Source organism: Cheilinus undulatus, linkage group 22, assembly GCF_018320785.1.
Source record: "Cheilinus undulatus linkage group 22, ASM1832078v1, whole genome shotgun sequence".
NCBI lineage: Eukaryota > Metazoa > Chordata > Actinopteri > Labriformes > Labridae > Cheilinus > Cheilinus undulatus.
Window position 1 is genome coordinate 20595259 of NC_054886.1, and position 14624 is coordinate 20609882.

General features: G+C 39.5%; 1 protein-coding gene across 1 annotated transcript in view; it reads right to left on the reverse strand.

The window, feature by feature from the left end:
* Positions 1-14624, reverse strand: part of LOC121504712 (glucosidase 2 subunit beta-like) — a 213528-nt gene that overhangs the window by 20083 nt on the left and 178821 nt on the right. Inside the window, exon 13 of the mRNA XM_041779733.1 lies at positions 6172-6243. Coding sequence (XP_041635667.1) covers positions 6172-6243 — 72 coding nt within the window. The remainder of the gene's footprint in view (positions 1-6171; positions 6244-14624) is intronic.

Sequence of the window (14624 nt, forward strand, 5' to 3'; positions counted from 1 at the left end):
CACTTAGCTCACATGACAAGACGAGATTTTACACTTTTTCCTTTAACTTTTCAAACAGAATATATTAATGGAAAGACATAATCCAAAAATTGTAGGTCCATTTTAAAGGGGACATATGCAAAAATCTCTTTTTCAGGCTTTTGTAACAAAAATATGTGCCCCCTGGCTTATCCACGATCCCCTCAAGTACCAGAAACACCCCCCCCCCTCATCTTTCAGAAAATGTGTGCTGAAACAAGCTGTTCTGAGATTTTCCCCTCATGATGTCATGTGGGGAGATAGCACCGCCCCCAGATCTTCCTCTCAGCTGTCAGCTGAGAGGAAGATCAGGAGAGCCACATCCATTAAGCCACATCCATTTCCTGATAGGGGCATGGTCAGGGGTGGAGTCAGACAGCTCAGTAACATCTAAAGCCACAGGTACAGAAAGAGAGGGGTTTTTAGACAAACAAAAATCCATTGGAGTGTTTTTTCAGCAACAGACTTAACAGGCATGTTTTGGGGACCTCTGAGACCAATATTAACTTGTTGTAAAGGAGTAAAATGTGTCCCCTTTAAAGGTTTTTACAATTAATCCTCTTGCACTGAACATGCAAACTTAAAGTTCATGTCTTGTTGAGTCATAACTCAGATAAACACAGCACAAAAAGTAAGAACATTTGTGTTTGGTAGGTTATTTCTTCAATGTAACAATGCTTATATGGTTCTTCCACACAATACTGGGGCTCCTGTTAAATGAATTAATTGTTAAATTACCTCCTGTCTTGTTTCTTCAGACTGTAATCATCCAATCCACCAAACAAGAGTGAATGGCAGAATAAGAAGTTTAGCATTGGCAGAGGAAGATTTGGCATATTTTGTTCAAACTTTCTGTACCATATCACTGTAGCATGTGTGCATCCCATGCCAACTCTGAAAGAAGCATCAGCAATATTTCAAATACTCTTCTTCTCATGGCGAAAGGTTAAAGCACTTGGTACTAAAGCTACAGCATTACAGCTGCTTAAAAATGCCCATGACTTGTGTCTGTAAAAATGAGCTTGGAGCAGATTTAGTGTAAGCATTTGCTCTGTGTTTGTTTCAGCCATTTGACAGCCATTAAAATGAGGATTACACCGCATGCTCACAGCTGACTGGGAAAAAAACTGCTGCTTGTGTTTTGATTGTATCACTTCAGTCTGAACCTGTTTCCTGTTTGCAGTTGAATTCACACCTCATGTTTCTGACAAGTCAAACTGCACTTCACCTTGTTCCGTGCTTTGTCATCATTTTCAAAACAGTGATACTGTGTCACTTCATTTAATTAAATTCTCCCGAGAATAGTGTTGTAGTTTGATTTAATGTGAAACAAGGAAAGACTGTCAGACTGTTCTCTTTTTAGCCCTGGGTTTGATGCTGTTTCACTTCACATTTATCAGAAAACCATGACCAAGTCCCAACTTTTGAGCCATGAAAAGCCACAACCACCTAAAGCTTTTATAATAGTGGATACATATCTTTAAAAGTTGTCCATATGTATAATATCATGTACCAATCACTTTTTACAGACACATTATAAGCACTACTTCTTCTTTATTTTTGAGTTAACAGCCCTACAATTACACACATGAAGTCTACAGCTATTTTCTTTTTGCTCAGCTGCTATTAGTTTATACCAAGCATACTTGCATCTAGAAATTAAATTAATTGTAAGCAGAAATGTTTGAAATGTGATCAAACAGTCAGTATAGTCTGCCATAAAGATCAAAACAAGTCTGTAATGTTCTCACATTTACAGACATTGATGTTTCTTTGTACTGTTTTTTTTTTAGATGTGGAGCAAGCTGTCCATGACTAATGAACAATCTCCCCTAGTTCTTCCATTTGGCATTGAGGCCACATCACATGTGCATATCTGTAGCTGATCAGACAGAGGATGAGATAGAAAACAACACCATGCAATACTGTACTTTACCATACATCAATACATGATATGATATGATAAAAATATGAAAAAATATAATATCCTGATGTGTCTCTTGTTGGAAAGAGAAGTGGGAAGTGTCTGTAAGGATAGGTCTCAACCAGGCTTTGCAAAACTGCTCAAGCTCTGACAGGTTGCATGAGGTCCAGCCACAAATCATCTATTGGATTGAGGTCTGGGCTTAACTCGGCCACTCCAGAACATTCACCTTGTTGTCTTTAAACCATTTCGGTGTAGCTTCAGTAAGCTTCTGGTCATTGTCTTGATGGAAGGTAAATCTTCCGAGCCGTAGTTCTCTTGCAGACAAAATAAGACTGTCCTGCAGGATTTTCCTAGATTCTGCCGCATTCATTTTCCCCTCTACCTTTACTAGCCTTCTAGGGCCAACTGCTGAGAAGCATCCCCACATGATGCTGCCACCACCATGTTTCACGGTGGGGATGATGTTTTTGTGGCAGTCTTAATTTTATCAACAAAAACTATGACAAAAAATGTTCGTCAACAACATTTTTTGTCTCTCTGGTGGATGTTCAGCGCCTTGGAAATTTTTCTGTATCCCTCCCCTTACTTATACTTTTCAATAACTGTTTCTCTTAGTTGCGTGGAGTGTTCTTTAGTCTCTATGGTGTAATGGTAGCAATGAATACTGATTAACCAGTGACTGGACCTCCAAGACACAGGATTTTTTTATACTACAACCACTTGAAACACATTCACTATACTACTAGCGCCAACTGGACCTCTGCTGAATTAGGTCAGACACTTTAAAGGGGGTGAATATTTACGCAATCTATTATGCTTCTTTGCATAATTTTATTCAATTGACATTACTTTGTAGAAATCTGTTTTTAATTTGATATTATAGAGTTTTTTTGCCAAAAGAGCAAAATTATATTGACCATGACTGATTTATAAAATGATAACAATAAAAGAGTAAAACATCCAAGGGGGTGAATTCTTTTCAGAGGCCGTCTGAACCGTCAACATACAAGTCTTTAACTAGAACTCTGTGTAATCATTCAAGAGCTTAACTGCAGCTACTGGAAGCAATCAGGATCTAAATAATACCCTCACAACTACAGCATTAAACACAAATAACTGCAAAGATCCTTCAAGATATCAAAAACTGCAGCCTGTAAAATTGCACTTTAAGAGGTTGCCTGGCAGTTGTGGGGAAAAAAAAAAAATGTTACAAGTCTTACCACACACTCACACTTGAAGCCTCAGTCGTGATGTTGTAAATGTCAGTACAGCTGAGGCTTATAGGAAATGAGCTTGGTGTGCTGGTGAAAGAGGCGGATCAATGCTCCGCTCTGAAGAACACGCTTCCTGGTGTAAAGTTATGATGGTAAATACCTTCATGTGATCTAAATGTGTTTATATGTTTGCTTTTCTTTCCAGCAGTGTGCTTGCTGTCCTGTCATTGTACCCACCCTGTCTGCCGTGGGTGGGGGTGGAACGCAGGGGGTGGACATTATGAAGATGGACGACGCTGTCATTGCGAGATGGTGTTTGTCGCAATGCAAGCATTTTCTTCTACTCTATTATCATTATTGTGGCTGATGTTATTGTTACAACGGCCATTTTCTGGAAGCGCTTGAGCTGCTGCGACCGAAAGGCAGGAAAGCGAAATGGAAAAAAGGAGACGTTGGAAGGCAGGAGGTGAATATGAGTCGTATAATATCTACATTTAGAGATAATTGGGAGCATGCCGAATGACTGTTGCGCCTTGTGAAATCTTTACCGCTCTCTGTGTATGTGTGTGGCCAGTAGGAGCAAGGACATGCAAGGAAGCTGATTTATAGTTCCTTAAGAACATTTGTAAACTTAATGGTCTAACACAAACTACGCTGCGAAACCAAGCATGAAGGAAGGTTAGAGCTCTGGGAACAATTTTAACTTTTATGAGCCATGACACTTCACAAACCGAACTGTGGCCATGAGCGGTAATCAGAATTCAGCCTCCGTTTAACACCACAGGAACGTAACATAACTAATCCAAATTATCCGAATTGGTAGGAGCAAGAATTAGTAATGTCATCGCCTTGGTAGTCACAGTTCCAGTTGGTACTTTTCATCGACGGGCCACACATGTTAATGCTGCATCCCTCTCTCTCTTTCTCTCACATGCTTGTCCTTTAGGAGGCTGAAGCAGGTGTGATAAATGCTGCCGTTTAAATCAAAGCACTCCCCTCGCCCCCCCTCGCCTCCTCTGGGGAAAAAAAAGGAGGATGCCTCCATGCAGATTGATATCAGCAGGCCCTGCTATATCCTGCGAGCGCTGACTGATGGTCTGTCTGGATAAAAAATGAACTTTATTCCCTGTGTGCGAGCTATGATTCATGTCATCCTCCCCCCTGCTTGCCCCCAAAACCATTTCACATACACCATCGCTGCTCTCTCCAGAAACGGTGAGCTTCATAATAAAGTGCAGTCTAGAAAACACTGTCAAACTTCATCTTTTTTCATCACGGTTTAAGGTAAAGAACAAATCTGCATCCTTTTACACTCTCTGAGCCATCCACAGCATTTTCAAGAATATGTAGATACCATAAGTCGTCTTTGGCAGGGATTCTTCCAAAACAGAGTGACCAACATGTTCGACCACTGGTTCTGTTTGCCCTTCCATACCATCATGAGTGACAGGCAGGCAGAAGCGCCGGGGTCACATTACTCACAGCTAGCATTCTGTTCTTCCTCTTCCCTGCGCCATTAAAACATGCTCAAGCATTTTGCACTTTCCGCTCCAAAAGCGAGTGGGTAGTGTGGGAGGCGGCGGTGCAAAAAGGAACACAGCCCTGCTTCAGACTCCAATTAATTTGCCATCTGAAAGCAAAAAACTACATGTGCAGAGGGAGATAATTGCTAATAAATTATCTTTAATGTCTCACTTCAGCTGCCAAAAGGAGACAGTGAAGCCTGATGGCATCCCAGCTAAAGGAATCTAACTGTTTTGACACTTCTCTGTGGTCATTTATACATTTATGTTGTGTTTTCCGCAAAACAAATTGTTAGCTTATGTCCCCAGCACGGCAATTGAATCCCCCGATTTAGGGCGGAGCTGCTGCAACTCATAAAAGCTTTTCTTCCTCAGAGAGGTGTCAATGTCGATGGAATATGTTTCCATAATTACAGCCTAGGAAAGTGTCGGATCACTGACGGTTAACACTAATGAGAGATTGGACAAAGACAGCGAGGAGACATCCCGTAATTATCACCTCAAATCTAAAATTCAAAGGCAAGAACAAGTAAAAAAAAAAAAACAGTATGATGTACAGATGTTTTTTTTTCTTTGTTTGACACAGATTATGAATAGATACGAAAAGGTGGCAGTGAAATGCCTGCTATTGTTTCAAGCAGAAGGTGTGAGAAATCAAGATCACTTCAAGTCCCCGGCTTTTGTTTTTGCTGATCCTTTAGAACAATTTCACTCCCAATCAGAATCCACACACTCCCGGGGAACAAAGAAAAGGAAAAAATAGCTTTTCTTTTGACATCTAAAGGTCTGTTTCTATGGGGACTGAGTGGCATCTTTCAGCGCACACAGGCATTTTTGATACACAACGATGTCCAGCAGTCGATCCCGAGGGGACGGTAAAAGGCCAGAGCGCAATCCTTTAGATGAAAATGAAACCCTTCGAGGGCCGAGGAAATACAAGCCCAGCAGTATATGAAACCTGCCCTCCGTTTGTCATCGATCAAAAGGTATTAAAACTATAATAGAGATCTGTTGGCGATTGATTAAAGGTCGAATGAAGCCTAACAGATTGAATCTGATGTTTGTTGAAATCAATAGCACAAATATTGGTCTAAGGGTAACATCATATGAGAACTGTAATGGTGATTAATGAGCTTAAATAGGATTTGTCTCCAATTCCTTCATGCTGCCATGTGACTTTATCTAATTGGAATAAATACCAAAAAAGGCAGACCAAAGACAGCATATATATGTTGAATTTCTTAAAGCAGTTACAGAAAAAAGTAACCTTTTCCTTGGCTTTATATTACCCGTGTGAAAGTGTTCTCCAGACTCTAAATGCCAAAGCACACCATGTGCTTACTGTGCTATAACTTCTACTGGAGACGGCGTCCCTCAAATGTTAAATTGTTACCATCAACTCCTTCAAGCTGTCAGAGACGTTCTGTGTCCACTGATTTCTTTGGAGTTTAAACTCAGAGACAAAAGAGGACATGATTGAGATACTCACCCTAATGCAACCTCTGTTCCTGCAGTGCTCTTCTGTGTGACTTGATTGAACGGGCACAGAGTGTAAGTGTACCTGCAGAGGGAGAAAGACACACAATGTCCCGTAAAAATGAGGAGAACTGGGTGTCCAATGTGGTCAAGCTTTGGGTGCTCTTTGAAAACAGGGAAAAACTATTCCTGCTGGAGGGATATAGACTGAGAGGGATCAGACTGCAGATCTCTTGCAGGTCCCGTGAGACGCTGCCTCTGTATGACATATTTACTGTTCATAAACAAAGTAAGGCAGTTATGTTCACAAATAAACACACTGCAAACATTACAGACTAGGCAACATTTAATTAATAAACAGCAAAAAGGTCAGTTGTCTAATTTGGGATTAAATTATGTATACACTTGTTTAATACATAGTAATGCAAACAATGACTTGCTTTAGCTAAAGCTAACACAGCTTTACTAGCTACATATTTAATGTTACTAGCCAATGTAGCTATGTCAGCTTTAGCTAAAACTAACAAAGCTTAAGTGATAGTGGTGTAAAGATAATCCGATATGGATCGGTTAGCTGATCTTGACGTCAGCGGTCCAAGTGCACCGGCCCGCGGAGCCCTGGATCGGTAAAAATGCGGCACCAACTGGTCTTTGGACTGGTTTTAACGTTAGAGATTGATTAATTAAAGCTCTGTGCTTGTTTTCATAGCCTGTTCCGCCATGCTCTAGCTCAGTGTCTGTAATTTTGCGCAACCCATGGTGACCTTTTACCTTTAAACGAGAGTTCCATTCGCCATTGGTGCTCGCTAGGTAGCTGGATGTGTTTCAGGACGTCCCCTAAATGTGTTTCAGTTACAGTTCTGCACCTCAGGAGAAAGTCATGTGGACTTTATATGAAGGAAGGATAGCTTCCAAAATGTCTGTATGCTTTGGAGAAAAGCAATTATGAACTAGGGCAGCTCATAAATCTCACCTGTTGAGACAACGGAGCTAAAGTTTAGCTAAGATTCTAATGCTAAGCCCAAACAGACCCAAACATAAACACTTTTCTGAGATAAAACTCTGAGAAGTCTTCAGTTATCACCATAACAACAGCCCTTTTGTTCATGGGGTTTACAACCGTAACGTATTGTTGGAAGTGATTGATTTGGTGACATAATCAATAAATCTGAGCCAACTGATGTGATATTACACAGAGAGGACTTCACTGAGCTGGAGATCAGCTGTTCTTCAGTGAATTAATTCAAGAATAAAAACATCAAGAACAGCCAGATACACAGAGAAAGGAAATAATGATGTTTTTGCGACATGTAGACTGAATATTCACATTAAGAGGAATTATGAAAGGAGACAAATGTATAGAAAGCTTTTTTAATCTGTGTTCAATATTATTTTAACCTTGTTCTCCTGTACTAGCAGACACACAGAGCTCTGTCCATGCAAAACTCCTTGTGACTTTAAATTTGTTTTAATTTGTGCTTCTTGAGAAAATTTGATATTTAGTTTGTGCTGTTATTGGGATTAATAATGCTAAGGAAGTACAGAAGGATGAACATGCACCAGTAAAAGTATTTATCTCCAAATTTAATGTCAGAGTAAGACACCTAGGCACCTGTGTGTGATGAAAACTTTCTTAAACATAATTTCAGAATGTTAGCACAGGAGGCCTGGCATTTAGTCTGTTTTATAAGTAAGATCAAATAAACTTAGATTATTATGAAATTATCTTGTTTTCCCCTTTTTTGCTAATTTTTGTTAAAGCAAAAAGTTATTTTGATTCTATAATCAGATTGTACCAGATCAAATCAGATCAGACTGAATCGTTCTATATTTTAATGAATCGTCGGTGAATCGAATCGTAGTCTGTGAATCAAGATTCAAATTGAATCGTCTTGAAAAGGAGAGATTCCCACCCCTATTAAGTGAGCTACATTAACCTCCTCTAAAACAGGTTGTGTTTTAGCATATGTAGCACAAACTAATGTAGCTAACATAACTTTGTTTGCTTTTGCCTTAGGTACAATGTTTATGTTTTACCTACATTAGCTACAATACCTATGCAGCTACCATAGCTGTGTAAGCTTAAGATTTAGCTACATTAGCTATATTATGTACGTAGTACATATAGATTCATTAGATTCATAGATTCCTTTGCATTAACTACTTTAGCTGCGTTAGAGTGTTTTCGTGGAGTACAAGCTTTTTTGCACTAAGCAGACTGAGCTAGCATAACTACTTCTAAAACGGGTCTAGCTTAAGCAAACAAAGCATGCTCTAATGCACTTAATGTAACTTGGTTTACTTTAGCATTAACTATGTTAGTTATGCAGCTACTTCACCTAAGTAGCTTATGTAGCTTTGTTAGCTTTATACGTTAGCTACATAGCTCCTTTAACTACTTTGCTTATGTAGCTTATTAGCTTTAGATTTAGCTAAGTCAGCAACATAGGTGCGTTACCTACGTAGCTAATGTAGCTTCATCAGCTTGAAAATTAACAATGTTAGCTAAACAGCTACAATACCTACATTGCCAATGTAGTTTCATTAGCTTTCTATTTAGCTACATTAGCAGCATAGGTATGTTACCTATGTAGCTAAGGTAACTGCATTGGCTTTAGATTTAGCAACGTTAGTTATGTTAGCTACATAGCTACATCACCTACATAGCATTTCATAGCTGTGTTAGCTTTAGATTTAGTGACTTTGCCTACGTAGATACATAGCTTACATAGCTAATGTAGCTTCATTAGCTTCAGCCTTCGCATTGTTAGCTGTGTTAGTGTTTTGATGGAGGACAAGCTTTTTTCCTGTAAGCAGACTGTTTAATAGGCTTTATCAAATATTTTGTAATTAGGTTTTTGCAGGTCAGGAAATTCTAGCGTGTATTGCCTTTCTGGCAGAGGCAGCATCTCAACATAGTGGTATGCCATTAGTGGGCCATTTAAGATTTGTGTTCTGCAGCCAGACTGTCTAGTGAGGAAAACAAGCAGTACAAGCATGAAAAATGAAGAAATGCAGAAAGAAATACTCCAAAAAGTATATGTTATCATGGCTAAATTATCTTAAAAGAAAACATGGTACAAACATCAAAGTCTTCATGAAGATATTAAGAAACCTTGGTTCTATTCCAACACACAAACACAAGTTTAATCAATGATGGTTTTACTTTTCACCCCAAAATCTCATTCATTTCATCCTTTATTACATTACCCAGGCTGATAGAAAAAAAATTAGTATTCACTTTTATTAACGAATAAGACATCTTTTATTTGTTCTGGAGACTGAAACATTTCAGCTCAATATGCTCTATATGAAGGTTTTATACAAAGTAGAAAGTAAAATATACTAGAAAATGAAGAAGCAAGATTGTAAAAGCAAACACATTCTGCACTCAAGTACCAGTTATGAAAAAGGATGTAGGAATAAGCCATCTGAACTCGTTGGCATGAGCAACGTGAAGAAGAACAGGCTCTGAAGGACAAACCTACACACTTTCTATGCAAAGCTAAATGAACCACACGTCACATCTGAAAGACTAAAGTCATTCAGACTTCAAATAAGACAGCTTAGCGAGAATGATGATAATGGGCTTTGATCAAAGTGTAAATCCTTTTAATTTGCACAATGTACATGCAATTATGTTTCATGTCAATACTAAAAGAGGTTTAATGTTGGAATGGTGGCATTCAAAGACTAAATCACAAAGAAATAACCTTAAATCTCCTGTTTGGAATTTTTATCTGGTTATGTAACAGGCCTTTATTTACAAGACTACAAGAGGCAAGATTACTAATGTCTATATACGGTCTATATATGTCTATATATATTAACTTTTGATGCTTGTAAATGATTGATGCCATTGGTTATATTTACAACATCAAAGGTTTATAGTGACTGGTACATTTGTTTGTAGCGAGACAGCAGTAAATTGTAAATTGTTACATACAGTATTAAGTAAGAAAGAGTATCAAGTTGTCAAAAAAATAAAAACTTAAGGGAAGTACACACTAAGGTTGGCATAATATTAATAATACAGTATTTAATACTGCTGAGTGGTCATAAGAGTGACTCTGTGACTGCTGAGTGGTCATAAGAGTGACTCTGTGACTGTTGAGTGGTCATCAGAGTAACTCTGTGACTGCTGAGTGGTCATCAGAGTAACTCTGTGACTGTTGAGTGGTCATCTGAGTAACTTTGTGACTGTTGAGTGATCATCAGAGTAACTGTGACTGTTGAGTGGTCATCAGAGTGACTGTGACTGTTGAGTGGTTATCGGATTTACTCTGTGACTGCTGGGTGAATATCAGAGTTACTCTGTGACTGTTGAGTGATCATCTGAGTAACTTTGTGACTGTTGAGTGATCATCAGAGTAACTGTGACTGTTGAGTGGTCATCAGAGTGACTGTGACTGTTGAGTGGTTATCGGATTTACTCTGTGACTGTTGGGTGATCATCAGAGTTACTCTGTGATTGTTGAGTGATCATCAGAGTGGCTGTGACTGTTGAGTGGTCATCTGAGTAACTTTGTGACTGTTGAGTGATCATCAGAGTAACTCTGTGACTGTTGAGTGGTCATCAGAGTGACTCTGTGACTGTTGAGTGGTTATCGGATTTACTCTGTGACTGTTGAGTGATCATCAGAGTGACTCTGTGACTGTTGAGTGATCATCAGAGTAAGTCTGTGACTGTTGAGTGATCATCAGAGTGACTCTGTGACTGTTGAGTGATCATCAGAGTGACTCTGTGACTGTTGAATGGTCATCAGAGTGACTGTGACTGTTGAGTGGTCATCAGAGTGACTGTGACTGTTGAGTGGTTATCGGATTTACTCTGTGAGTGTTAAGTGATTATCAGAGTTACTCATTCCCTGTTGAGTGGTCATTAGGGCAAAGGTATGGGGGAAGAAACTTTTTTAGTGTGGGGATTTGTTTAGTTTAATGCTTTCCAGAAAGAAGATTAAACAGTTTTTGTAACTTACTTACTAGCTTACCTACTCTAAAATAATGTCTGACCACTCTAGATTTTTTCCCCTCTATTTTGAGAGTTTAGACTCAAAGTAACAGAAATCTGTTTGTGTATGGTGTGCTGTGTTAATCCTCTTGTTCTCCACCACCAATTTACAACCAGAACTGTATAATCTGTGTTTAACTGTTGCCATGTGTGGGGTCTCTGACTGAAAAAAAAAATGGTTACGATTTTTAAAATCTTTAAATGTGTGGCAGGCTTTACTTCTACTACTAAGTACAGTATGTAGGCAGTATAAATGCTGTAGGCTTTTATTCAGGAGCATTCCTTCTGCCTAAGCAGCTAGCAAGTGAACACTGTGGTGCATTAAGTGCCAAAGTGAACTCTTTTTATCTCCATAGTTGGTAGAGACTAAAACAGAGTTAAAAATAGAAGGAATATCTTACATAAATCTGCAAGCTTGCCATAAACAAAAACATAAATTTAGGGGTTTTGTCCATTCATGTATGGATGTGTACACTGTTTGCCATCTAAACTTTTAAGGAGGACAGCTCTCCAAAATTCTCAAAGAAGAATGTTAAAATACCCTTACTTTCTACAAACAAGTTAGCCAGTGGAAAAGACAGTTAAGTAATGGGTAAGGGATTGAGTGAAGTAAAAGTGAAGAACCAAAGCAGAATTATTGAATGATGACAGTCTAGGCTCAGTGGCTTCCTACTGGGACATAAGACTGACAAGAAGCTACCCTACCACCCATAGCTCTTGTGCTAAGGCAAAGAGGAGTCTAAAGGAGTCAGCAATTAGCGGAGACCATCACTAATGCACTTGCCGGGGATCATGCTCAAGAGCTGAGACACGATCACTAGCTCAAGTAACAAACTGATCAAAGCCCTTGATGGTGAAGCCGACGGGGGGAAGAGGCAGCCCTGCCTTTTTTCTTTGACATTTGGACCATTATAGTGACTGTTATAAAAGAGCAGAAGATGCCCAGACAGCCACAGAAAGAGAGAGCGAGTGAGAGAGAGAGTGCAGGGTGGAGGGAAAGAAACGACTGCGGCGCTAGTAGACGTGGGCCAGGGAAGTGCGGAGTGGGGGATCAAAAGCAAGATGAAAGAAAAGAAAATGATGAACATCAGAGAGCGAGGGGTGGGGGGAGCAGAGAGAGGTAAGTGATTGGCTGCCGACTTCTTCTTCTTGTTTGTGGATTGTATTAAATGCTTCTCATCTCACAGACTTTCGTTAGGCATTTATCCTTTCATGTCTACTGTATGTTGCGGCTGGGACAGCCCTTCCCCCATATGCCATGCAGGCAGGGAAAAACATAACAGAAGCATCTTTTTGACCGCAGAGTAAGCAGTACAGCTCTGAGCAGAATTAAATGTGTCTCACCATGACTAAGCCTGTTGAGAATCCTTTGCCCTCCAAGATATTTGACACTGTGTAGCAAGGTTCCTACTGGCCTGTTTTCTTATTTATTTGTATTCTGGTGCTTTATTCTCAAACCTTAGACTTGAGAAAAGAATTGCTGATGCTCACAAAGCAGGAGAAGGATATACAAAGTTATCACAGTGTTTCCAAGCATCAAGAACTGGAGTGAGAAGTATCATCAAGAAATTCAAAGAGAGCTGATCAGTATTAAACAAGCCTGGCAGAGAAAGAAGCAAATATTTCAAAGACTCTGGAAAGAAAACTAGTAAGAGATGTGTCTAAAGAACTCAGAACAACTGCCAAGACACTAGTGAATGACTTGGCCAAGTCGGTAATTGCAGTCTCAAAGAAGACCATCACTAGAGCCCTGCACCGGAATGGACTGAGAGGTTGCAGATCAAGAAAAAAAAAACACTTCTGCAGAAGAGAAGGATAATGCCCACTGGAAGGACGTCCTTTGGTCAGACTAAAGCGCTTTGGCCATAAAGATGTTGCTTATGTTGCAAAGAACAAGGTCCCCACAGTGAAACATGGCAGGATGCTTCACTGCATCTGGAAGTGGGAATCTCAAAAAGATGGAAGGAATCATAAGGATAGAAGGATACGTGGAGATTCTGAAAGAAAACCTCGAACAGTCAACAGCAACAGTAGGTTGGGTCATTGCTTGTGTTTCAATAAGACTAGACCCAAAACATACATGGCTTTTGCTGAAGAACTATCTCCAGAACACCAAAGTAAACGTAACAGACCGGCCTGCACAGATTCCTGACTTAAATCCCATTGAAAATCTGTGGGGTGAACTGAAGACCAAGGTCCATGCCAGAAGACCATCAAAACTGGAGGAGCTTAAGAGACTTGCCAAAGAATGGGCTGGGATTCCTCAGGAGACATGTCTGAGAATTGCAGAAAACTAGAACAAACAACTGTAGACTGTGATCCAGATATAAGGAGACACAATTGACTATTAGCATTAGGGGGGCTTGGAAAAGCTGGGCTAAAAATTCCTTGTTCTGGTTAACAGCACTTGAGAAAAACTTGAAAAAACATGGGGGTGGGGGTAATGATTTTGTCCTCACTTGTATCTGGTTTTGAAAGAAACTGTCTTTCTTAACTAACCTAGCTGGGCCTGGTACATGTTCTCTCCAAGCTTATTAGAGGTATTTAATGCAATTTTATGTTTTGATGCGATAACTTCACAACTGGTGGATGGTTTAAAATATATTACAGGCATTATCACTGCTAAAAAGAAGAATCCTGTAGACTTTGAATGCCTGTTACACTTTTTTTGGCATTTTAACAACAATTAAAAAAGGACTTTAATATAACACTAAAAAGTCTGGAAATTTAGAACAGATATTCACCTTCCCCACAGGATGAACTGTCATTGACTCCTTTACCTTAAAAGAGTAGCCTAATCAGGTAATTTGTTTTGCAAAATCTAAAAAACAAGCGAAAAACCTTGGAAAACTATGCAAGTTCAGATTAGGCATGTAGTTCCTTAAGTCCCTGTAAAGTTAAATCCAAATTTGTGTCTTAACACAGTAAGATATGTGAGAATAAGGTTGCTGTAAACATGTGAAAACACATTTATGTGGTACGTAATTGTGAATTTAGACCACTGAAAGTTTTTCACCTCATCCCTGGTTTGGTTTTAATTTGGGCAGAGCTAATATAGTGCCCTAACCATATCATCGGTCACTATGGGAAATTACCACCCTGATGTCACTGCCTTCATTGAAAGTTGACGGCCAGCTACATGCTCAGTTTTTGTTCATTATGAGGTCAATTTCCCAAATCTATCAGCCACAGTGGCCTACAGGTCATTAAAAGTTCCATAATGGAGAGATTTGTTCCAGAAAACAGTAAATGTAACCCCAACTTCTTTATTTGCTTTGGCACAGAGCCAGGCAGCTGCACTCTAACCAGTGATCACCATAAGGTCAGGGGGCAGGCTAATTGCAGGAGTGCTTGTCCATTTTTCACTTGAACCAGATGCAGCAGGAGCAAACATCTTGCCTACTGAAGGTGGGTTTTAATCCCTATTTCCCTTTTCTTCAGCGCTGGATGATTTA